The sequence below is a fragment of the Gossypium hirsutum genome, chromosome A01, assembly GCF_007990345.1.
Source record: "Gossypium hirsutum isolate 1008001.06 chromosome A01, Gossypium_hirsutum_v2.1, whole genome shotgun sequence".
Classification (NCBI taxonomy): Eukaryota; Viridiplantae; Streptophyta; class Magnoliopsida; order Malvales; family Malvaceae; genus Gossypium; species Gossypium hirsutum.
Window position 1 is genome coordinate 28,161,067 of NC_053424.1, and position 26,248 is coordinate 28,187,314.

Sequence of the window (26,248 nt, forward strand, 5' to 3'; positions counted from 1 at the left end):
TGTTTTATTTATTTTTACATTTTCCTTGGAATTTGCACATCGTTTCAATTTAATCCTTATTTAAACGCTACGTTTCGAGATTTGGGATATTTGCATTTTTAATCCCTGCGCATTTGCACGCATTGCGCTTCGGTCCTTAGTTCTGTTTCAATGTTCTATTTTATTTATTAATTATCTTTTTTGTTTGATTTTATTTCAATTAAGTTTGTTTTCTGATTTCAATATATATAATTCTTTTATTTTTTAAATTTATTTAGTATTCATTTCTTTTAAAAATTATTTAAACATATGTTTTGAATTACTTTAATTATTTTTACCTCATTTCAATTTGGTATTTTACCTGCATTTGTTTTTTTATTTGTTTAATTATAAAATTATTATTTTAAGACATTTTTTATATCATATTGTTTTAAAATTTTGTATAATATTTAATTTAACTACCCTTATATATTATTATTATATATATAGTTTATAGTAAAATTAGTTTTATTCTATGTACATTATTAATTTCATGTTGTTTTATATTTATATTTTCTTTTAAATCTATTTATATATAACTTATTCCTTTTTAAGATTCTATTTACTTATATATTTTATTTTTTTAACACTCTCATCCATTATTATTTTTATATATGTATTATTTATACTAAGTTTTTCACTTTATGTATATGATTAATTGTTGATGAATAAATCTTGTTTCAAATTATTTTGTATAATCATTGGTTTCATATTATATAGATTGTTATTCATACATATTCTTTTGAATATTTTTATATGGTTGTATTTATATAATTCATTTATATTAAAACTTTCTAATATGTACATTATTTGTTTCAAAAATTTTTATATAGGCATACATTATTATTTTTATGTACATGATTTATATTATATCTTTATTTATAAATTTTGATTTTAAATTGTTTTGTATAACACTAATTTTAAATTTCTTCTTATAGTATTTGTTTTGAAATTTATTTATATGTTAAACTTTATATCTTATATATTACTTATTTTTATTTTTGTTTATTTTATGATTTATTTCAAATTTTTTGCGTGTATTATTTGTTTACATACATAAAATTTACTTTTAAATTGCTTTTCTTTGCATTGTCAATTTTTAATTTATCTTCTTTTACAGTATTTGTTTTAACATTGCTCATTATCGTTTAAAAGCTTTTTGTTTCATTATAGTTTTTTTTATTTAATCTTTATTTAGAAATGTTAAATAGTGCATGCTGAAAGATTATTATCATTGGGTGTGTTTTGATTTACATGTTTGTATTGTCAATAATTTGTATAATATGTTATTCATGTATGTTTTCCATATTTGTTACTTTATTTTTCATTTCCATGTATTGTATTACGATTGAGATTGCCAACTTATTTGCCTAAAATTATTCATTTCATTTTCTTTACTTCAAACAAACCAAATAAATGTATTTCAAACTTGTTCTTATCATCACTCTTATTTTAAAAAAAAAAACTTCTCAAAACAAGGTAATATTTCGTATTTGGAAATTCGAGAAATCGTGCCCTAACGTGTTGGGTTTCGATTTTCCGTTTGACTGAATAACTAAATATCCTTTCGAAATTTTGTCCATGTTTTCTTAAATTAAAAAACAAGGAAATGTTTCATGTTTGAAAATTCGAGAAATCGTGCCCTAACGTACTAGGTTTCGATTTTCCGTTGACCAAATAGCCAAATATCCTTTTAATTGCATGTTTTGGAAACCATAAGATGATCTCGATTTTGAGGGTTTAAAATGTTGCATCCTAACGTACTGGTTATGGTATTCTATTCCTTCGGAACGAGTGAATCTTAAATTCCAACTCGAATTATTCAAACATTTTTAAATGAGACTGTATTTCAAAATCTTTTCAAATTTTCGACATTAGGGCATTAATTAATTAGTTAGGTACCAATTTTGGGCGTTGCAAGGGTGTCAATCCTTCCTCGTACGTAACCGACTCCCGAACCCGATTTCTTGAATTTCGTAGACCAAAATCAATATTTTAATAAAATAAAATGTTTTATAAGGTGATCTGATCACACCTAAACAAAAAGGATTTGTGGCGACTCCATATTTCTTTTTATAGTCGATCCCCATTTTTCCAAATGTAAAAATGGTTTCGACAAATTTTTATTTTAAATACATAATTTGTATACCCATATTGTTTGGATATTATTATGGGGATATTATATTTTAGCAATTTGATTCCTAATGAGATGTTATAGGATATTATTATGAGATATTATCTCTTAGAAATTTGATTCCTTATGTGATGTTATTATGAGATATTATTATGGGATATTATCTTTTAGCAATTTGATTCCTACGTAACTACTATTGTATAAATATATATGCCATTGGGGTTTATTAATAAATTTGAAGAAATTACCTTATTCTTGTCATGGCATTTGAGCAAGGTTTTTTACACAAATTTTTTTCTTTCATTATTTTAAATGGCTAATGGGAGTTTTCTCCTCCTCCACCACCACCACCAAAAAGGGCGACACTTCCTGGTTTTCTCGTTGAGTAATGACAATCTCTTTCTGGTGGTGTTTGGTAATAAACAATCAACTTCCACTTGGTTGAATGGTAAGCCCAAGAATAATTGGATTATGAATACGAGGTGTGTAACAGCCCATTTTCAGTGAAATCGGAACAGTGGTTTCGGGACCACAAATTTGAGTCAGAAAGAAAATTTATTTTAATATTATTTCATGGTATGCATTATGATAGGAATGTCGTATGAAAATTCTGATAAGAAAATTTTACCGATTATGTGTTTAATTATGGAAAGGACCAAATTGCATAAATGCAAAAGTTGAGTTCTAGTAACTATAAGTACCAAATAGCTATGGAATTCAAAACTTGAGGTCCTTATATGGTAATTAGACCATTAAAGAAAACTTGGGGTTTTATGACATTCCTTCATCTTGTAGATCTCATTAATTTTTTACATTGGTTGATGATTTCTCTCATGCTATTTGGGTATATCTATTGGAAAATAAAAAGGATGTTTTGAAAGTTTTCATGTCATTCATTGCTATGGTTGATCATCAATTTTTTCAACAAATAAAGTGTGTTAAAAGTGATAATGGGACGAAATTTAATTGTCTCCAGGATTATTTTCTTGCAAATGACATTATTTTTCAAACATCTTGTGTTTGTACTCCTCAACAAAATGGGAGAGTGGAAAGGAAACATCAACATATTTTAAATGTAGCTTATGCTTTGCATTTTCAGGGAAATCTACCTATATTTTTTTGGGGGAAGTGTGTGTTCGTTGTTTCTTATCTTATTAATCGAACTTCTTCACCTCTTTTTCACAATAAAACACCTTATGAAATGTTGTTTGGTAGTCCCCCTTTGCTTGATGATCTTCATATGTTTGGTTGCTAATTATTTTCTCATAATCAACGTTCTAAGGGTGATAATTGCTAGTCGAAGTCGAAAGTGTGTTTTTGTTGGGTACCATTTTGAAAAAAAAGAGGTTGGTATTTATATGATCTGGATTCTAAGAAGTTTTTTGTGTCCCACGATGTGAAATTTTTTAAGGATATTTTTTCATATTTTGATGGGAATGCTACAACCATTGAGTCTGACAATATTGCTCTGTCATATGGGAGCGTAGATGTAATTTTTGATACATATTTTGGTGAATTAGATGTGTTGGAACCTGCGACAGTTCCTCCGCTTGCTACTCTGCAACCCTTGAGTTTGCCACCTGTGAGTTCTCCGACATCTGTGGTGTAGCACCCCAAACCCGGCCTAGAATTTTAATCCGAATCTAGACGAGTTATACCAACGTATTGAAAACCGATTTTAGTAATTATCTAGAAAGCATTCAAAACTTTACTTGATTCGTGGCGAAAATCTTTTCAGAGTTTAACATTGAAAACCAAAATTCTTTTTGTCGACTTGAGTGGTTTTGTAATTTCACGTTAAAAATTATAAACTAGTGACAAATTTGGAAAAAAACCAAGACAAGCTCAGAAACACACTTCAAACCCAAAAGATCAAAAGCATTTTTACATTATTGCAAAACAATCCGAACTCCCGCACGCCATCTAGTCCTAAGTTAGAGACTTACCTGAACACATAAATATAAAACCAAAAGGTGAACTATAAAGCCCAGTGTATAACCAACATCAATTACAATTAAAAAACATAGTATATAAATAGGAGTAAAACAGAGAACTTAATAGAAAGTATAAGACCAGAATGAAACATACCAGAGTATCACAGAGGTTGTCATCATGTTAATATAACAAAACAACACAAACCCACCAGAACAGGATAGAGCAGAACTTGACAGAATAGAACAGAGCATAGTAGAGCGGAACAAAATAGAGCAGAATTGAACAAAACTATGCAAAGAATGTTTGTTTACACAGATGCGGTATTTTTCAAAATAGAACAGAATGCAGATTTATTAGAAAATATCCTATCCAACTCTACTACACACCAAAATAGAGTTCCCCTTAGAACTCGTCTAGCCAAATCACACCAACAGATAACTGTGGATATTGCCACCAAAATTTTGCAATTAAAACTGCTAGATCAAATACATGTGATCAAGCCACTATATTGCAGCCAAGCTGTCATAATAGAAACGTGGATAAACCATCAGGTAATGCAGATAATCAAACTGCCATAAACTTCCTCATTTCACATCATCCCAAATCCCATGCAATATGTCATGGTATGCATATACAGAAGCAGAGTGATAAGCATGTAAGTCATGCTATTGTACAGTAATAGAGCTAGTAGGCATGGGAGTCCATGCGTTATAAAGCATATTAATTAAAACTTAAAAAATAATATCAGATTTGCCATGAAGTCACATGCATAGTTATAAATCAGAATCAGTACCAATCAATTTAACATATTTGGATGTCACATGTTCTTAAGCAACAGAGTCACGTAAAGGCACACCAACAAACTTAACAAAATATAGGTTATACCTGGATAGTTCTCACACATTAAACAATAGCACATTGCGTTCTGACAGATCCTACTTACTTAGGTTCAAACATAGCAGACATGCGTACAAATCACAAGTTGTTCATCATCAAATCATCATATATCGAGTTATATAGCCTAATTCAAATCATGCAGACCTTACAGTAGGCATGTGTTTATATTGAACGATGCATATGGCCCGAGGGAAAAAATTCCAAATATTGGTCCACCCGCCCGTGTGGTTTCACACGGTCAGGATATCTGGCTCGTGTGCCTCCATAAAATCTAGCACAGGCCCGTGTGGTTGCCCATATATCCCACACGGCCTAACACACACCCGTGTCACCTGACCGTGTGGTCCTAATTCACAATCAGTGAGTGGATACATGCCCATGTCATTGGCCTGTGTAAACCCTGTATAACACATAACCACACACAGCTTGGGCACACGTCGGTGTGCCTCCAATTTTCATGAACAATAAGTTACACGGTCATGTGGCATCGACAGTCAATTTTTTGACGACTAAACTCGAAACAAAAGTTGGATTATCGATACCCACCTGATACGATTTTGAAGTGGAAGTAGCAGAGATGATTCCTAAGCCTAAAACAATGTTACAGTAACCAAATCAGAAAATTAAACCAAGACAGATCGTTTGAATAACATCTAACCAAATCTACATTGAAGAACTTTTGACACAACACTCCAAATCGAAACTTACCGGCAATAGACAGCAGACACACGATTCCTACATTGCTAAAGGAACTTTAGACGTCACTCGAACCTCTCCTGATTCAAACAACCAATTAACAAACTCCCAAAGAAGAATCGTCCATTACTATGGAACTAAAAAACCAACAGAAAACCACATACTAGTAACATAAGAAATTGACTCTTATCAATGCTAAGAATGGAACCACGAGAAAAGGTTGAGCCCTGTACAAAATCTAATTCATGCTCAAAAGTAATACAAAGGTAATTCGGAAGTAAAACAAAACCAAAAAGAAAAAGAATACAAAAGAAGAGGGAGAATGTTTTCTTTTTGTCTCATAAAACAAAGAAGAGAGAGTTACCAACCTCTTAATTAACTAAATAAATTAAAAAGAAAACTAAACTGATTTACGAATTAATATAAAAATATTCTCATTATGCACGAAGAGATTTGACACAGAACCAACAGGTATACAAAAGCTTAACTAGTGAACCAGCAGGCTCATTCTTGATAGCGGTTGACTGAATTTAACTTATAATCCACATGTCCAAATATAGGGATTTAGTCAAAAGTAGTAAAATTTCAAGAGATAAGATTCGAACCCAAAACCTCACATACATAATTAAAACACTTAACCACTAAACCAAATCAATTTACTTATCAAAATTTTCCAAAATCAAAACTCAAAATCCAGAGATTTCCACTCTTGGTCTCAATACTCAATTTCTTCTAACCTGATTTTTGGGATGTTACACGTGGTATCTTCTTCTTCCTCTAATGACACGGTGGTACAAAGGGTTTTGGGTAATGATACGCCTAAATTGGGACAAGGGCATAGGGAGAAATTTCCCTCTATGAAGTTCAAAATTTTGTCACTCATTCCGTTATAAAGAAAAAGTCCATCTCCCACTTCACCTGCTTCAATGCCTTTTTTAGGTACTCATTTTCCTATAACGTATTACGTTAATTGTGACAAATTTATTGTGAAACACCGAAATTTTCTTACAGGTATTACTATAATGGTTAAGACACAGTATTTTAAAGAGGATGTGAAGGATGCAGGATGACGTGATGCTATGCAAAAGGAGATTTGTGCTCTAGAGGATAATGACACTTGGTCTATGAAAACACTTCTTCTTGGAAAGAAAGCACTGGGTAGTAACTGGGTGTACAAGATTAAATATAACTATGATGGAAGTATTAAGAGACTTAAAGCTCGTCTTGTTTTTTTTTTTGTAATCACCAAGTAGAAGGTATTGACTATAATGAAACTTTCACACCTGTGGCGGAAATGGTGACTGTTCGGGCTTTCTTAGTTATTGTAGCTTCGAAAAATTGAGAGTTACATCAAATGGATGTTCATAATGCCTTCCTACATGGCGGTCTTGATGAAAAGGTTTATGTGAAACTTCCTTCAGGTTTTACTCTTGATAAGCCTGGAATGGTTTATTGTTTTGCGCAAGTCTTTGTATGGGTTGAAACAGGCTCCTCGATGTTAGTTTTTAAAGCTTGTTATTGCACTAAAAGGTTATGGATTTCTTCAATCATATTCTGATTATTCTCTCTTTATATACACTAAGAGACCTATACGCATTAATGTGCTAGTTTTTGTTAAAGATTTGCTTATTTCTGGGAATGATTTCGTTGCTTTGAAAATTTTTAAAGGTATCTCAATTATTGCTTCCATATGAAGGATCTTGGTGTTTTGAAATATTTTTTGGGGATAGAGGTACTTCGTAGCTCTTTGGAGTTATTTTTTTCAAAGGAAATATATACTTGATATTAATTCGTAGGCGGGTCTTTTGGGAAAAAGCCCACAAGATCTCCAATAGAGTAAAATCATAAATTAGCGCATGCTATAAGGACAATTTTGTCTAATCCTGAGCCGTACATATGGTTAGTGGGTTGTTTGATTTATTTGGTAGTGACCAAACTTGATTTGACATCCTCGGTTCATGTTTTATCCTAGTTTATGCATGAGTTGAGGTAGGAGTTTTGGGGCGCGGCTCTGCGTGTTGTCCGGTACTTGAAAAGCTCTATTGGCTAAGGGATTCTTTTGAAATCTGATAGTGATTTATTCTTGAAAGGGTGGTGTGATTTGGATTGGGCTGCTTATCCGTTAACTCAGGGTTCACTTACTAGCTAGCTTGTCTTTCTAGGGCAATCTCCTATTTCTTAGAAAATTAAGAAACAACATACTGTTTCCCGTTTTTCTGTTAAGCCTGAGTATAGGTCTATGGCATCCATCACTTGTGAGCTCAAATAGCTGAAGGTCTTGCTATTCAGAGTTTAGGTGTTCATCATCTTAAAGTAATTCCTTTATATTGTGATAGTCAATCTGCGTTGCATATTACACATAATCCTGTATTTCACGAGCATACTAAACATATTGAAATGGATTGTCACTTTGTTAGGGATGCAATTCAGGATGGGTTGATTGCACTTTCTTATGTTCCGACCTCCGTTCAGTTGGTTGACATTGTTACAAAGGTTCTTGGTAAACCACAATTTGAATATATTCTCAGTAAGTTTGGCATTTATGATCTACATGCTTCAACTTGAGGGGGTGTTAGGATATTATTATGAGATATTATCTTTTAGCAATTTGATTCCTAATAGGATGTTATAGGATATTATTGATTTAATTCCTAATGGGATATTATAGGATATTATTATGGGATATTATCTGTTAGCAATTTGACTCCTACGTAACTACTACTGTATAGATATATATCTATCAATAAAATTGAAAAAATTATCTTATTTATATATCTGTGATAAAATTTCTAGTATTAATACATCTACGTTTCTTATGTGTCAATTAGTATGTAATAACTTTATATCATAAGGTGACATAACAAAACATATAGTCTTCAACCTCTTAGATGTATTTTTTTCTTCTTTCTTCTAGCATAAGGCAAGATTGGGAATCTTGTTTGAAGTGTGTCTGCCTTTATCCCTTGGATATTATGGTAGTTGTAGATATGTGTAAGCTCTTATGAGTGTGGAGGACTTCCATTTTCGTGTGGATAGTCAGTAGGGGTGTTTGGATGGTATCAATGATTTGATGGGAAGAGCCCCTGTCAAAGTCAAACGCTAATTAGAACTCTTTTCAAGAAGAGAAGACTTTTGATGGTGAATGTTACCTGTTTCTTTTTTTTTCCCTATTTTAGTATTTATAGGTAAATATAGTTTGCTTTCTTTATTTCTTTTATTTCTTTCGGTGTGCATGATCTCTGTTTTATGATAATTGCTACCTTGTGAGGCTTACGGAGTTTTCAGTTTACCTGTTTAACATTCTACGTATTTTGCATGAGAAAGCATCTTTTATTTTGTATCTACTGGAACTTGGTTTTTACATGCTTTATCTTTTCTTTTCTTTTTCTTGTTTGTATTTTGGTTTGTTATCTTCATGCGATTTTGTTCTTTTCCTACTATTGTGTTAAGTTGGTTTCCTCTCGCTCTGAGAGGTTGTGCTTAAGATTTCGATACCAGGTTTTCTGTCTTTTTTATATACATACATCAGGGTTTTGGGCTTTGTTGCCTTCTGATGATTGAAGGGGGTGGGTGTCTCATTGAGATAAGTTTCTAAAATGGCTGAAGATATTAATGCAATGCCGGAAAAATTGAAATTCTTGGAAGAAGAGTCAGTCCAAGTTATCAGCACAAATGCTATTAACAATATTCAAGGATCCAAAAATTGGGCAGTGGGCAGAATAATGGCAGAGGAGAAACCAAATAGAGAGGTGCTGTATAGGGTCTTTAGATCGTTATGGTTTACGAAAGATGAGTAAATTTTGTAGCACTAAATGAAGATGTGATAATTGTTAAATTTGGATGCTTGGAGGACAGAAGCAGAATACTAAACCTTATGCTGTTTTTATTTGATAACTATTTATTCACTATGATGCCTTTTTTCAAGGGTAAAAATATAGACACGTATGAGTTCAACCTATCTCTCTTTTGGTTGCGGGTTTATAACATCCTATTGGAAGCTATGATCATCAAATAGCATTAGATATAGGTAAAGTTATAGGAGAGCTGGTGGCCATTGACTGGAAAGACAAAAATAAAGGATGGACTAAATTCATAAAGATGAAGTTAAAAAATAATATGTTAAACCCCTTACGGAGGGTAATGAAGCTAGTGGGAAAAGATGGGGTGGGAACTATATGTATGCTCAAGTATGAGAGATTACTGGATTTTTGCTACTATTGTGGATTGATTGGCCATAAAATAAAAAAGTGCAAAACTAGGGATGGAACTTCCAATTTAGATATTTTAGATTTCCAATATGGAAGCTGGTTAAGGGTTAATATTGTAGTTTTGAACCAAGATAGAGGTATATGGTGAAACAGCATTGAAATAATGGCAAACAAAGAACCCCTGAATGAGGATAAAGAGGAAAGTAAAATGGATACAGGGGATAACAGTGGGAAAATGATACAAAAAGAAAAAGGAAAAGGATGTAAAGAAGTCTCAGTATCTAATTTTTCAGTGGAAAAAAGAAATAATAAATATGGGCAGGATGAACTGGGAAGGTTTAAAAGCAAAAGGAAGAGACAAAAGGGATTAAATGGAGACAACACAGATGAGAGTCAATCTAAGATCGTGAAAAGGAGATTGCTGAAAAAGATTACACCATGCAAGGCAGTGGCTGGCGACCAGCCCCACCAAGAGCAATGAGGATACTATGTTGGAACAGTCGTGGGATTGGGAACCTTGCGACAGTTCATGAGCTTAAGCAACTTATTGTTGCAAATGATCTCGAGATTATCTTTCTCTGTGAAACTAAAGCTAATACAAATAAATTTGTTTCTATCCGAAGCAGATGCATGATGGAAGGATGCTTGGCTGTTAATGCAATTGGAAAAAGTGGTGGTCTTGCCATGATGTGGAAAGAAAGTATAAAGGTCGAGATAAAAAACTATTCTAACAACCATATCGACTGTCTGATTCACTTGGAAAATGATAAGGTTGTTCATTTCAAGGGTTATTATGGGAATGGCGATCCCAAAAAAAGACAGAGTTCGTGGGATATGTTAAGGAAAGTAGGAAGCTCTATTAAGGAAAAATGGATCATCGGGGGAGATTTCAATGCAATTCTAGACAACGTGGAAAAAGAATGGGGAAGGAGAAAACAAAAAGCTCTTATGGATGATTTTCGAGCAATTGTGGATGAGCTTTCGTTTGTTGATCTAAAAACAAATAAAGGGTGGTTCACATGAGTTAACAATAGGGAGGGAGATGATTTGGTCAATGAAAGACTTGATCGTTTTTTAATATCTTCAGATGATGTGGCTTGTTTTCCGTTCTTGGATACTAAGGTGATTCACCAATCCTCTTCCAACCACGATGTTATTTTCTTAGACATCGAGGGTCATAAGCCGAAAGAAAGGACAAGAGATCCTAGACTCAATTTTGATACGATGTCTACTGGGCTAAAGAGAATGAAGCAAAGAATATTATCAAAAATGCATGGCAGAACGGTGTTGTGGATATCATGGAAAAAATTGAGAATATGGGTCAAGACCTGGGTGATTAGCAGTATAATAAATACAAAAAGATGCGCATTCAAATTGGTGTGTTACAATAAAAAATCAATAAAATAATTGATAGGTCTGGTTGCATGTAGGCGAGTAACAAGATTAAAGCTATGCGGTTAAAGCTTGGGAAGCTGCATGAAAACGAAGAGAAGTATTGGGCCCAACGTTTGAGAATAACTTGGCTAAAGGAAGATGATAGAAACACCCATTTTTCCACGTGAGAGCCACAAATAGAAAGAAAAAAAACAGCATTGATAGACTGAAGGACATGCATGGTCACTGGAAGGAAAATATCAAAGATATTTGTGAGGCGGCCAAGGAGTATTTTCAAAAACTTTTTGAGTGAAATTTACATGATGTTGATGTTTTAAATCTTGACTATATAAAAAATTACATTTCAGGGAAGATCAATGAAAGACTGATGAAAGAGTCCACGGATATCGAAATCAAGGAAGCTTTCAATCAAATGGACCCTAGGAAAGCCTTGGGTATTGATGCCTGTCGGGGAATTTTTTCAAAGAAAATTGGGATGTGGTGGGGGAGGATATTATAAAGCTTTGCCATGAGAGTCTTATAGGCGATAGGAGTGTGGACAGAATTAACGAAACTATTATTGATCTCATTCCTAAAATTAAAGAACCCATTGATATGACTAATTTCCGTTCGATTAGTCTTTGCAGAGTGGTGTCTAAAATCATGGCCAAGGTGCTTGTCAATCGCTTGAAAGAAACCCTGCCAAAGTGCATTAGCCAAAATCAAAGTGCCTTTGTTCCCGGAAGAATGATCTATGGCAACATTTTGATTGCTCATAAACTTGTTTATTATCTTCAAAGTGCCAATAACGGGTCCAACAAGGGTTTCATGATCAAACTTGATATGAGCAAAGCGTATGATTAAGTAGAATGAAAATTTATTGAAGAAGTTATGAATAAAATGGGCTATGCCGATGCTTGGGTGAATAGGATAATGAGTTGCGTTCGCTCGGTCCGCTATGTTGTTAAATGCAACTCAACCTTTTCGGAAACTATCATTTCGGAAAAGGCTCTTAGACAGGGGGACCCTCTCTCTCCCTTCCTTTCTTTTTTTATTTTGCATGTAAGCATTCTCTAGATTACTAATCCGAACATAGAATGGAAATAAGATTAAAGGCACTAGGGCTAGTATTAATAGGCCGCGAATAAACCACCTTTTTTCTACCGATGACGCCCTCCTCTTTATTCATAATAAAAAAGGGAAGTTGAGGAAGTATTCAATATTATAAATAAATTTACAAGGGTGTCGGGTCAAAAAATTAATAATGATAAATCTATGATTATGTTTACCTGAAAACTTTGTTGGCCCAAAGACATTATTTTGTTCTATGCTCGGTATACGCATGGTTGATACATTTGATAGCTACTTGAGGCTACCCTTAACTATTAGTAGGAAAAAGTCAATAGCTTTTACTAATGTCATTAATCGTTGCACTTGCAGGGTCAATAGCTGGTCAAAACGCCTTTTATCCTATGGTGGAAAAGAAGTTTTGCTAAAGGCCACCCTTCAGTCTATTCCAACATGTCTTTTCTGTTTTTCTCGCCCCGTTAAGAATCATAAAGGAGCTTTATTGGAAAATGGGCCAGATGTGGTGGACAAACAACGAGAAGACCCATGGTTGGGCTATGATGGCATGGGATCGGTTATGTTATCCAAAAGGGATGGGTGGAATGGGTTTTCGAGATATGCATCTTTTCAACCTGGCTCTGTTAGGAAGACAAGTTTGGAGGCTCATAAACTTCAAAGGCACTTTATATTTTAAGGTGCTTAACGCTAAGTATTTTCCTGAACGAGACGTCTTCAAGCCAAAACTTTGTAGTAGGCCGTCTTTCACCTGGACAAGTATTGCAGAGGCTGCAAAAGAGTTAAAAGATGGCTTTATTTGGCAAGTGGGGATGGCAATATGATCGATATTCGGAGGGACCATCGGGGTATTAAAGGTCTAAATGGAAACTCAATTTGCTGGTCACTTTTGACAAACGAAGAAAGAAAAGTTGAAGACCTGTGGGACCGGGATCAAAAGCAGTGGAAAAAGATAGGGTCAAAATGCTTTATAGTCGAGAGATGGGGGAGTATATTTGGAATTTACCCATTCCTCCTAATGATGTTAACGATAGCAGAACGTGGATCCAAAACCCTCATGGGGCTTATACGGCAAAGTCAGCTTACTCTTGGTTATCTCTAAAGCGTATTGGTTTTGGCCCTCATAGACTTTTCTGGAGAATTATTTGGAAACTCAAGATGCTTTCCAAAATCAAAATTTTCAGTTGGAGAATTGGCCAAGATATCTTACCTACCTATGTTAACATTGCCCGCATCTGTCAGAATTTCTCTACAATTTTCCTGAGATGTAAAAATAGTGACGAGATGCTCCTTCATGCTTTGAAAGAATGCCTGAAGGCTCGTGAAACTCTCATATTGGGAGGTATGAATAACAGGCTCCTTGACGGTAGTTATGTTAGATGCATTGACAAGCTAGAAGATATTCTGCGGGAGCTCGACGCCAAGGCTATTGCTAATCTCTTTACTCTCCTTTGGAACTGCTGGAATAACATAAATAAGCTAGTCTTTCAGGGCAAGGATGATCCTACTATGGTGGTCTGGGAAAGGGCGAGCGGACCCTTAGCAATGATTTTAGAATTTTTAACTTGAAGAAACCCCCTATGATTCCACCTACTCCAGAATGGAAAGTGTAACAACCCAATTTTCAGTAGTGTCAGAACAGTGATTTGAGATCACTAAATTCGATGAAGAAGTTAGAAATATTTTTGAATTAGTGAATTTTGTGATTTAAAAGAAATTATTAGGTAAATTGGGTCGAAAACGAGGTATCGAGACCTCGATATTATAAACTGAGCCGTAAATATTTTTATAAATATTTACGGAGTGTCAATAGGATAATATTAAAGTTTCGTTAAGAAATTTTAATGTTTCGATAGTTAATTATGAAAAAGGATTAAATGGCAATAGGGATAAAAGTTTAATTATAGATTAAAGAAAAGTTAAAAGGACCAAATAGGCAATTATGCCTTTTTTTAAAGTTGAGGCGGTGAAAGAAATATCTGAGATATTCTAGTTAATATATATTATATATATGTAAGTAATGATTATTATTAATATTTTATATTATATTATATTATATATATATATATAACAAAAGAAAGAATAGAAATGAGAAAGAAAGAAACAGAGAGCAAAACGAAACAGAGAAGGGAGAAAGAAGAAAAAGAAAGAGCGACGGTTCAGGGGTTTCAAAACTTCTAAATTCAATTGGTAAGTCAATTTAGTCCCTTTTTCTTATGGTTTTGATATTTTTGGAATCCTAGAGCAAAATACTACTTGATTTAAGTGGAAATTTTGGACGTTAGTAGGTTATTAGATGCTGTTCATGTTGAATTAATTGATGAATTAGATGTTAAAATGATTGAATTTTAAGTTAAAAGTTAGTAAAAGGTTGATTTGTAAAATAAAACATAAGTTTTGAATTGATAGGAATTAAATTGAAAGAATCCCGAAATTAGGGATTTATGGGGAAATTGAAGAATTAAACTGAGTTTATAGTAAGAATTAAGAGAGAATATAGAGTTAGAATGCAAAAATAAAATTAGTATTGATAAGGGATTAAATTAGAATTTGATGTTGCCATAGAAGGGAAAAATGTTCAGAATGTTATAAAACATAAGAATAAGAGATGAAGTTTAATTTCCGAGCCTTGGGGCAAAAATGTAATTATGTAAAAGTTTAGGGGCAAAATTGTAATTTTGAAAAAGTTAGAGTCGAGGGCTATTTTGATGAATGTGATTATTAAATAAGTTAAATTTACTATTTTAGATCAAGAAGTACGAAACTCGAGGTTAGACAAAGGGAAGAATAAAGTTGAAGACTAAGTTGGTGAATTTGGCTATAATTGGTACCGAGGTAAGTTTACGGTAAATAAATGCAATATTTCAATATTTATTATTAATGCTGTTAATTTCCAGCAATTATGAATTTATTTTATGAATTTATTTGATGATGATCCAAGCATGAAATGATAGAGAATTAAAATTTAAAAGTCCCGTTGATACATAAGGATGGTACTGGATACGAATGTCATGACATTTGGGTAAAGAGATCCCATGTAAGACCATGTCTGGGACATGGCATTGGCATCCTTAAGATCATGAGAGGTCCCCTGTAAGACCATGTCTGGGACATGGCATGGGCACCGAGACGAGAGGTCCATGTAAGACCATGTCTGGGACATGGCGTTGGCACCGAGATGAGAGGTCCCCTATAAGACCATGTCTGGGACATGGCATGGGCACCATCACGAGAACATCCCATGTAAGACCATGTCTGGGACATGGCTTTGGCATGTTATTATCAGAAGAGACCCGAGTATCCTTATTATTCCAATGTAGCTCAACGGGCTTGTAAACGAATCATGTTCATGAAAGTTCAGTTTAAAGCATAAATGGCAAGCTCAGGTAAGTTGTAAGACTTAAGAACTTATTATACTATCAATTGATGTTCAACGATGCAGCAAGGATTGAGTAAGTTATGCACACAAATATTCTAAGTAAACAAGTAAGAGAACTAGTATGAGATTAACTAAAGAGTAAACTAGAGATATAGACATTGAGTTTAATTATTTAAGTTAAATATTGTTATTTATTTGCTAGTAAACTTACTAAGCTTTATGCTTACTTCTTTTATTTCTCTTTCTCTTATAGTATTGCAAAGCTACTTCAAGGATCCTAAAGAAGTCGGAGATCGTCCACACTATCAACTACAACTGCTTGGTATTTTATATCGAAACACGTTTAAGTTATGGCATGTATAGGGATTTAGTTATTTTGTATGTTTGTAGTGATGATTTTGATAATGAGTGATGTGTAAGTATTTGATGATGTACGGTTATTAAAATGATTAAGGATGAAGGTGTTTGTTGTTATGAAAGATTAGGTGATAAATTATGCATGGAAATCATGAAAGGATAAAATTTTGCAAAGAAACAGAATTCAGGCAGCACAATGACGTGAATTTAAAAAATCACCCAAGATAGTATAAAATGAATTAGAGGGTGAATGATATATGGAATTAAAGCTTGTTGAGTCTATTTTCATGGAAAAATAACGGTGTAGAAAAAAATTTATATTTTAAGATATGTGAATTTTAGTAAGATAGGGTCAGAACTGTTTTTGGAGTCCCCTGTTCTGAGTTTAGAAAATAATTACAAATTGTACAAAAATGGTTATGAGTTTAAATTTACATGTTTAGATTTCTTAATGAGTCTATTTTCTATAGAAACAAGTAAGAACTTCATATGAAAATCCTATAGTGAGAAAACTTATTTTTAGTGACTAGAGGTCAGGGCAGTCTGGTGGTGACACAGTGGAGACTTTAACTAATAAACTGTACTAATTTGCTGAACCAAAAATTCTAAAAATTTTATGGTGAGTAGATATATGAGTCTAGTTTCAGGGAAAATTTACGGGATTAAATTTCGAGTTCTGTAGCTCAAGTTATAATTAATTTAGTAACTGCTGCGCGATTGGACAGATTTGCTGCGAATAATGAAATAAATTTTCAAACCTAGTTTTTATGCTCCGAATTGGTAAGATAAGCTAAGTAATGCCTCGTGCTCGACTCCGGAAACGGTCTCGGGTAAGGGGTGTTACAGAAAGGCTGAAAAAACCCCCAAATGATTTTATTAAAATCAATGTGGATGCAGCGGTCTCAAAAGGAAATGTTGGATATGGGGCTATTGCGAGAGATGCAGATGGTTTTGTTCTCGCAGGGTGTTATGGCTTTGTTACTAAGGATATTGAAACAACTTTGTTTATATAATAAGCATCAACCCTGTTTCCACAGCATAGCAGGATTGGGACCATGAAGGTTATGGAATCCCAACCCATCAAGCTTTTTAGGAACACACAACTTTTCGGTTTGTCTAGTGAAAAGACCGCCATTATTAGAACTCGAACCCCACCAAAAGGAGTTCATCATCTTTTGGATTTCATCGTAGAGACTTAATAGAGTTTGGAAAACGCTCGTGCAAACGATAGGCACCGCTTGAGCTATAGTTTTAATAACAACCTCTCTTCCAACACGAGAACGAAATTTACTCTTCCTATTTCGAAGTCGTTTAGAAACTTGATCTTTAATAAAAGAGAACACATCCTTTGTTATGCCTACTAATTAAAGAAGGAAGACTCAAATATCAATCAGGGTGGAGAAGTGAACTAACACCAATCATCGAATAAGCAATCCGGTGACGATCACTACTAGTATTCAAACTGAAAAAGATTCCCACTTATGAAAATTAACAGATTGACCTGAAGAATTTTCATGAGTACATTTTTCATCGTAGTACATTCATCAACATTCGTTCTAAAGAAAAATGTGTCTATTGCAAAAAGAATAAGAGAAACCGAAGGACAACCTCTCCTAATATGACAACCATGAATGTTTCCTTTACTCTCTGCTTGCCGAAAAAGAGTTGATAAACCCTCAACAAAAAGAAGGAACAAGTAGGGGGAGAGTGGATCCCGTGAACTGTTTATATGTCCACAAACGTTATTGGTTAACTGCTGACAATAGATGGAAACATACTTGTATTTGACAGTTATATGACACTTGTCAAATCTGAGTAACTTTAATCTTAAGAGTTCAGGCTTTGATATACTGAACCACAATCCAGAAAGAGGAAGAGCTTAAAAATTTCCTTGCATAATGACTGAAAATGTTACAAAGTCCAACAATAACAAGCTTACACACTGTGAAACGTACGTATGAAGTAAGAAAAAACAAATTTGGGTGAAAAATGAAAAGCAAAAACAGAAGAAATACAATTAGACAGCACCTTTAATTAAATTTATGTGAATTGGGAACAATTTCTTCCCTCAAAGTGTGTTATTGACGGAAACTACAGCACAACCTTGGAGACAGCTCGTGTTGAGACCCGAACATACTTTCGCTAAAGCATCACCACTAAAACCCTCTCATGCTAATGTCTTCAATGTATTTGGCATGCCATCTGCGGCATTGCCACTTCTTTACAAGATGCTCTCCAACACAATAATCAAAGCAAATTATGTTTGAGTATGGATGCCGGGCGGGTGGTGGGCGGTGTGTTTACCTGCGGTTAGTGTAAAAACAGCGGTGGCAGTGAAATTAGATACTGTAGCGATACTGTAGCGTAAGATAAAAAGTAAGTTAAACGCACCGCACCGCACCGCACCCAATCACCCATCCAAACTAAACCTAAGAAAAATGATAATATAAGGTTCATTGATGTAGGTCAAAGAAGGATTAGCCTAGTCAATTTCATTGTCAAAAAAATACGGTTCAACCAAGCAATTTAGTCCATGAAGGGCATTGTCTCAGAATAGCCGACTCAGTAGGCAAGCAGTTAATTCTGAGTTCATGTCCTTTTACAATTTTTCCAAGAAGAGATTTACAAATCCAAAATGTAGTCATTGTTTCTCAAATAATTAATGTCCTCAACCATTAAGAAATCATGCTAATATAAGGAAAACGAAATAGGTGATGTCAACATGAAATTCTAGGGCAGAAAAAATTACCTGCACTCTTTTCTAGGCTCGACCGCACAGCTTTGGCTAGGAACATGCATATAATCAAGGATTAACATGGCCAACGTAATCCAGTGACCATCAAATATCAGACTCTATATGTCAGAACTTGTGAACGAGGCCTTGCCCTTATTATCGTTTCATCACTGTGTCTAATCCATTCCGAAAGTCTCCATGGCTTTTGCCATTTCCATTTGAATTGTACGAGCCATTGGTGATGGCTTCTTTTCCACCTCCACAGTTTGCCATTGCCAGCTTGTCCATTAGCTACTAAATTTTTCATTGGTAATTGTCCGAGCGGTATCATCTGCACAAGCAGTGAATCAAACTTTCTTAGTCAAGCATGAAAGCAGATTGGAACATTATGATTGAAGTTGGAGACTGAAGTTACCTTCCGTGTTTGACCTATGAATGCTGCTGACTCTCTGGCTGGACCATTAACAATACCTGGGCTATATTTCAGCTGTTTCTGTGCTGGCACAGACATTGGAGATGATGAACTTTTCACATCATCATCTATGTGTTTCAATGAAATAGGCGAGTTCCCCTGCTCATTGACACTTTGTCAAAACCGATGATAGGAGCAGCAATGAGATTGGTAAGGAAAATTCACTTGACGGCCAAAAGAATTATAACAACAGTGGCTACAACCAGACGATCCTATACAAATAACCATACAATTCTATTTATCTTGCGAAAGAAAAACCTACTTTAGATGGAATTCTTTTCTAGAGATTCCTCGATAAATTACAGGTTGCATCACTCAGCTGAAAAGAGGTTTGCAAGGTTACAAGGATAAGAAGCGTGAATTCAACTGTAACCGAGGTAAGTGAGATCCTACTAAGAGAAGACTGGAAGAGAAAAGTTTTGTCGTTCGGCAAATAGTAAGAGATTATATATCCAGCTGTTGATGGACTTTAGGTCAAACAAGAAAAGGCTGATGTAGCCAATGCAAAAACGGCTTTAGAATCATGAGTTTATTACTCGAATACTCCTCAATAAGTTTAGACTGTTAAGAGTATGCCTTACATGAAAACCTAAATAAAGCCGCATATGTTTAAGGCCTTAATAGAGTTTACATAAAACTAACCGTAGCTGATGTAGCCAGTGCAATGGCTACAGCCTGTTCTCTTAATTTTAGCTCATTCTCCACCTCTTTCCTTTGTAACTCACTCTGCCGCAACAGACCTACAAGTTCCTTAAGTTGTTCTTTCATTTCCCTGATTTCTATGCCTTTTTCCCATAACTGGTACCTGTTGATAACATATAAGCATCATTTAAAGAACCTTTGAACCATAATTATTTGAGCTTGCTGTTTTTCTAGTTAACTTCAGCACCAGGCTGTTATATTTTGACACAAGTATCTGTACATATATCACTAGCTGAGAGAGAACACCTTGAGTCTCCGAGAGAATTGAACATATATTGAAGCAAGTTCTTTGCATCTCCCATGGAGCGCAACTGATTCCAACGTCCACGGTTAGTGAACGCACGCTCCCGCTCTTCTGCCTCTGAAAGTTGTGAAGCCATTGCTACAAGTGAATTAGATGATATGCCAAGCATATGCTCAAGTGAAGATATTCGTGCCACTCTTGCATTTGGTGACAAGGAGGATCCCCTGTAGAGTAGTAAATACAGCAACAAATGTTAGAGATGTTGGAGCACTTCTAAGGAGGAAAAAGTACCATATCTACAGCAGCATGCTATGTTACTCGGACTCAGGTGCAAGTGTCAAATAAGGGTATATATCCAGGCGGGTATGGTTAGACTTTTCTAAAGTTTTCAATGTATTTGGAAAATCTTCGGAGATCATATCCCCATATCCATATGTCGGACACGAGCATCAGACACCAATACTTCAAAAAAAATGAAGAGTCCTAGCAAACATAGGCAACATATAACTAATCTCTCAAACTCATTTTGGATCTCACCATGGATGATCTATATCTCATGTAGGAAAGGAAAAAGGCTACAAACATGCACACAAATATTGGCTACTTGCTAAATTTGCTTTCTTATATCTACTTCACTGATCATGGAGCATAGAAACCGTATGATGGAAGGCTAAGAAAGTAAAATGCTTTCAGAAAATTGATACCTAGCACATCCATTCTTTCCTCTTGAAGGGCTCGGCCCCTTTGAATCTAACTCATCTACTTGTTTCAACACGGCCAACTCTTCAGCCAATGCAGCTCTCCTGGAGATTTTGCATATTTAGCGAACTGGATGTCAGAATAATTTATATTATCCAGCATCTGTTTTATTATACAAAGAAGATTTGTTACATACACTTGGCTTTGCTTCTCATATTCAAAGCGAACTTCATGCACATTCACCATGACTTCTAACTCATGATCTAGCCAACGTTGTAATCCTTTCTCATTGATCTACGTAAGGACTTAATTAATATTAACATATACCATCTGGATATTAAAATGACAAAGAAATTATAAACAGAGATCATTACCTTCCCATTTGTTCCATTCCCATTGGCAATAGCTGGAATATACCAAAACATTAGAAAATTGGATAAACAAAAGGGCATAGACTTGGATTGTCTGGAAACAGCAACCTAAAAGGAAAAGCATACCCAAGTTATCACGAGCAGCAGATTTACGAGCTTCAAGCAACTCTTTTAGCCTCTTGGTGGCCATTGCAGCCTCCTCTGTTTTTCTTTGGAGAACCTGAAATCAAGAATAACTCCAAATTATTTCCCTATAAACAGAGCAGTTGTAAGCCCTCATCTCCTATGAGAAAGAAAAATCTGCTTACCAGTTTCTGGCGCTGATTTAAAGCTTGCAACTTATGCCTTTCGTACTCATTTCTCCGACCCTCTTTCCGTAACTGATTGTGCGCACAGAAGATATGATAGATGCAAATGCAAGTGATTATCTTTGTTCCCATGTAATATGTAATACAAGAGCATAATAGTTAATAATATGACAAGCTATCAAAAAAAGCTTAAGGCACCTGCAACAGTTCCTTTTCTCGAGAGGCTTTCCACTGACGGAACTGTTCTGCCTCTTGTTTTATCCGATGTTGCAACTGAACCTACAACCACGGAATAGGCGGAGGAAGAGAAGATAGCAGGGGGGCGTTGAAGTGAGAAGTTTTAGCAGAGAATACAATAGAATTGATAAGAAAGAAATGAAAGATATATAGATCAAAATAAGAACCTTTTGCGCCTTTATGTATTGAATTTCATCTTGTAATCGTTTTGCCGCTTCATCACTCTTCTGTTTCTTTTTTAAAAGTTGAACCTGGTTCTCTTGTTTTTTCTTAAGATCCATAATCTAGTGCAAAATTTTTTTTTTTAATAAATTAACCATCAATTCATCAGCCATTCTCTTCAATCTAATGATAAATGCAATTTCAGCTAACTCTTTTTGTCACCTGTGCTTCAAGGGATTTTAGTTTCTGAGCATGAATGTCGTGCACTTTCAGTGCTTGTCCTTCAGAACCGGCAGAAAGATTTTCAATTTCAGCCAATAACCGATCCCTCTCTTGCTGCACCGAAAAAAGAAAAGGCTAAAAGATGTTAACAGCCACAACTTTTCCTTGAGAAAAACTTAGAGAATTTCAGGAGGGGGGGGGAGTGTTTTTACACCTGCACAGCTCTTTTCTCTTCCTCTAATTCCTGAATTTTCTTCCCAAAATGCTGCTTGAGTGCAACTGTGTGGCCCCCAAAAACTTTCATCTCGGACTGATCATATGTAAAAGATGAGCATACACATCAAATATAAGAATAGCAGAAAGTCTGATGGGCATACTATTTAATTACAAGGAAATAGGACCCTATGAATACAGATTCTAAATAAACAACTAATGAATAATACTGCAAAGCGTTGAAGACAAAAAATTATACCTCTTTCTCCTCTAACTGTCTATTTAACTCATGCAACTCTTTGTCCATAGTATTTTGTAGAAGCATGTGCTCCCACTCTTTAGCTGCTCCTTCCTCAATTTCTCTGGAATCACCTCCTAAAATGACCATTATATTCAAGCCGAGAAAACACCATGAGAAGAATATAAATATAGAACTGATATTACTAATAAAGAAGAATGTCATGCATCTTGCAAACATCAGGTATGCCGGTACCTATCATGGTTTCAACAATTTGATTGTCCCTTGATTCTCTGCTGCGCAAGTTCCTTTTCAGCCCATCACTTTCAACAGAACACGGACTACCATCCTGAATAATAAGAGTTTTGCACTCATATACATTTGAAACCACAATATCCATGATAAAAACTTGGATGTAAATCAACTGAGAAATTTCAAAGTTCAGATGAACTCAATAAGGGTTTCCTTAACATACTTGAGCATCCATTTCACGTTGCTCGACAATGGTGCATCTGCTACGGTACTCGTAAAGTTCTCGGCACAGATCCTCATTGGCAGCTTCAAGCCAAGCAATCCTTTCGTTGAGAACCTACACAATAAGTCTATTAAAAAACTTGTGGGACGCTAATCCTATATAATAAGTTATCTCCCAGAAGAAGTCAAGGAATAAATGAGATATTGAAGAGTTAAGACATGTATAACATGTGTTACTAACTTAAGATCTCAATATTCCCGTCAATTATAGAGTTTAATAAAGTGGTTAAGAGTACTATGATACCTGTACTTCGCCAGAACCTCCCCGGGCACAAAGTTCTGCTTGCAGATACTCTAATTGTTGGCGCATCTTTAGTATCTCATTGGACATAGGATCTCGGTTAACCTATATGAAAGTCAAAGCAAGAATGAAATTATGTATAGAAACAATATTGAATTTTGCCTATATCTGACTAGGCAAAGGGAAGAAAAGAAAGACGAAACTTTTGAAGTAAGGAAAATTATTCTCTCGAACTTACAACTGGCTTGTTCTGGATATTGCGAGCACGATTTGCGTACTTTAAAGTATTCAGGGTTTCCTCAGCATTGATGTCAGCAGGACTAATGCAGGCTACTTGAAAGGAAATGATCAAAACAAATTCAAAATGGACATTTAAAGAGCAAGGCAGGGACTAGGACATGAATGTATCAAATTATAAAAATGAAACAGCTTATTTAGAAGAAATGGCATTACCTATCATGACAGTTCTACTGTTGCCACCAAGTGAATCCTGCCAAAAGAAATGGTCATGTTTCTATCACTTTATAAACAACAAAGTTAGAGAAAATAAAGATACTGAAATTCGAAAAAAGATGATTTACAATTTCTGAAGCCATTTATAATCTTCTTAACAGACCTCTTAAACTAGTCATACCTGCAAAAGCCGAGTAAGTTTACTATCTCGATATGGAACATGGACACCTTCTTTGCGTTTTTTTTCATCACCAAGTGCACTGATGACATTACCAAGTGCAAGTAGGCCCTTATTGATATGAACTCCTGTTTAGATGATGAATACGGCAATTACCATGTTTGGGTGGGGAAGATTAATGAAACAAAATAAAAATGATTACTAACCTTCTTTAAAACGCATCCCATCGGAACCTGTTCTTTTTGCTCTCTCTGATCCAGCAAGATCTACTAAATGTAACTTGGCACAAAGATATTCTTCACTCATAGAATCATTAGGATTTCCATCTCCAGAAACAGGGTTGAGTTTACGCATTTGCTCTAAGGTGATGGTGAATATTGCATGTGAGCGACTATACAACCACATAAGGAAAGCCAAAAAAAATTGTCATTATAGAAAATTATTACTTTGGCATATTACCTGAAATTTTGGTATATAAAAAATTATCAAAATTTGCATTTAGCAAATCATATAAAACCAAGAAAAAGGTAAAACTAAAAGAAGTAATTACTAAATAATACTTAATTTAACAAGAACCGAGAATGAACTAACCTTGACTGATTGTTCATGTTTGTACTCCCTGTAGCCCTACTCAAAGATCCCTGTTCTAAGCACGCACCCATTTCTTTTAATGTACTGACACTAACTTCAGTAGATCCTGCCAGTGTAATAACACCATCTGATGATTCACGAATCTGTATTGGCGGTTTTCCAGGGACATTTACTTTCCCAGTATTCGCACTTGCAGTATCTGATTTGTTCAAAAAAGTAGGATCCAACAAATCTCGCACTTCTTCTTTCAGGATCTTTACATCAAAATTAGATAAAAATTATGCATGTCAGGTCTAAAAAGTAGGAAGAGCTAGTCAAGCCAGTTGTGATACTTAAAATGATGCAAAGAATTCTCGATCACATAAACCAGAAGATATATTCATAAAATGGATATCTGATACACGAAGGGCGAAGCTTTTACAACAACAGGTATTACAGCAAAGTAGAACAAACAAAATGAAATGTTTGGTTCTTTAACAAACCTCAATGAAGGACACATGCAATTGAAATTCGATTTGATGTTTTAGATTTTCAATCTTGCTGAACAAAGCATTCATTACTTGAGGAATGATTCCTGTTTGAGAGCCACCTTTGAAGCCTGTGCCCATAGTATATGTTTTACCTGATCCAGTCTGAAATAATTTTTCAAACTTCAATTGGAAGGAAAATAAAAACAGCAATATTTAGGTGTGTGGTGTGAAAGATTCAGCTGTACCTGACCATAAGCAAGAACAGTAGCATTATATCCTTGGAATAAGCCATCAACAAGTGGCACAATGCATTCCTCAAACATCCAAGAAGGAGAACTGGTGCTCCCATACACATGATCAAATGTAAAGGAATGTGTCCCAATTTGTACCTGCAGCATAGCAAAATATTCATTAGTTAATTTTGATTGATCAATTATTCAAGCATCCAAAAGATCCAGATCTCCAAATACTTCAAATTAAACCCAAAATCATCCATTTGAAAGCACTTAAAAGAATTAAGGCCTGCATTCTAGTAAGTGACAGTACCTGAGGCTTTCCTGGGATGACAGTAACGCAGTCTTTACAACCTTGAACCTTCTCATCACCGATAAGTGGTCTTACATGAACCGCAACCTTAACACAACATTCCTCTGAACCTCCACCAACTTCCATACGAAACAGCTAAAAGAAAATTCCACAAAAAGAGAGAAGAAGAAAACCCAAAAAGTAAAATATTTTTTTTCTTCTTTTCCTTGTAAAAAAACCCTTCTCATGGAAAATGGGTTGCTGCTGTTGTTGTTGGGAAATGTAAGAAAAAATAGAAAAGGAACTGTAAAAGAGGGAAGGGTAGTTGAGGAATTAGAAGGAATGGGATAGCATAACCATAGAAGTATACAAAGCAGAAAGTTTAACTGCAGTGATAACAACAACTACTGTCATTTTCCTTAGCCTTCACATAAAAAATCGTCATGTAAAAGAAAAAGGAAAAGAACTTTCGTAACACTCTTTCCCTTTTTATCCTACTTTTTTGCTTACTGCAAATCTCAGTTTCCCATGTTCCTCTGTTTCTTATTATAACCTTCATGGAGTTTCGTTTTT

General features: G+C 34.8%; 2 protein-coding genes across 3 annotated transcripts; one reads left to right on the forward strand and one right to left on the reverse strand.

The window, feature by feature from the left end:
* The first annotated feature begins 11,339 nt into the window (after nt 1–11,339).
* On the forward strand, nt 11,340–13,024 carry LOC107917343 (uncharacterized). Its single transcript, XM_016846700.1, has 4 exons — nt 11,340–11,394; nt 11,631–11,717; nt 11,807–12,116; nt 12,703–13,024. Exons 1-4 carry the CDS (start codon nt 11,340–11,342, stop codon nt 13,022–13,024), a joined length of 774 nt encoding a protein of 257 aa, XP_016702189.1.
* A 4,936-nt stretch (nt 13,025–17,960) lies between these two features.
* Nucleotides 17,961–25,858, reverse strand: LOC107917911 (kinesin-like protein FRA1). 2 transcript variants are annotated; one of them, NR_175000.1, is made up of 26 exons: nt 25,697–25,858; nt 25,396–25,539; nt 25,163–25,312; nt 24,681–24,934; nt 24,296–24,480; nt 24,093–24,217; nt 23,912–23,948; nt 23,697–23,788; nt 23,462–23,563; nt 23,159–23,272; nt 22,939–23,032; nt 22,705–22,820; nt 22,447–22,542; nt 22,233–22,346; nt 22,016–22,132; nt 21,810–21,890; nt 21,612–21,683; nt 21,430–21,523; nt 21,307–21,338; nt 21,129–21,226; nt 20,938–21,036; nt 20,236–20,457; nt 19,930–20,092; nt 19,231–19,386; nt 18,831–19,146; nt 17,961–18,385 (listed from the first exon to the last, which is right to left on the reverse strand). NR_175000.1 is itself a non-coding variant. In NM_001327140.2 (25 exons), the coding sequence occupies exons 1-25, from the start codon at nt 25,820–25,822 to the stop codon at nt 18,928–18,930; spliced, it is 3,102 nt and encodes a 1,033-aa protein (NP_001314069.1). In that variant the 5' UTR covers nt 25,823–25,858; the 3' UTR covers nt 18,388–18,927. The 2 variants fall into 2 exon arrangements, 1 of the variants encoding a protein (NP_001314069.1); NM_001327140.2 differs by lacking the exon at nt 17,961–18,385 and having other exon boundaries at nt 18,388–19,146.
* Nucleotides 25,859–26,248: the final 390 nt, after the last annotated feature.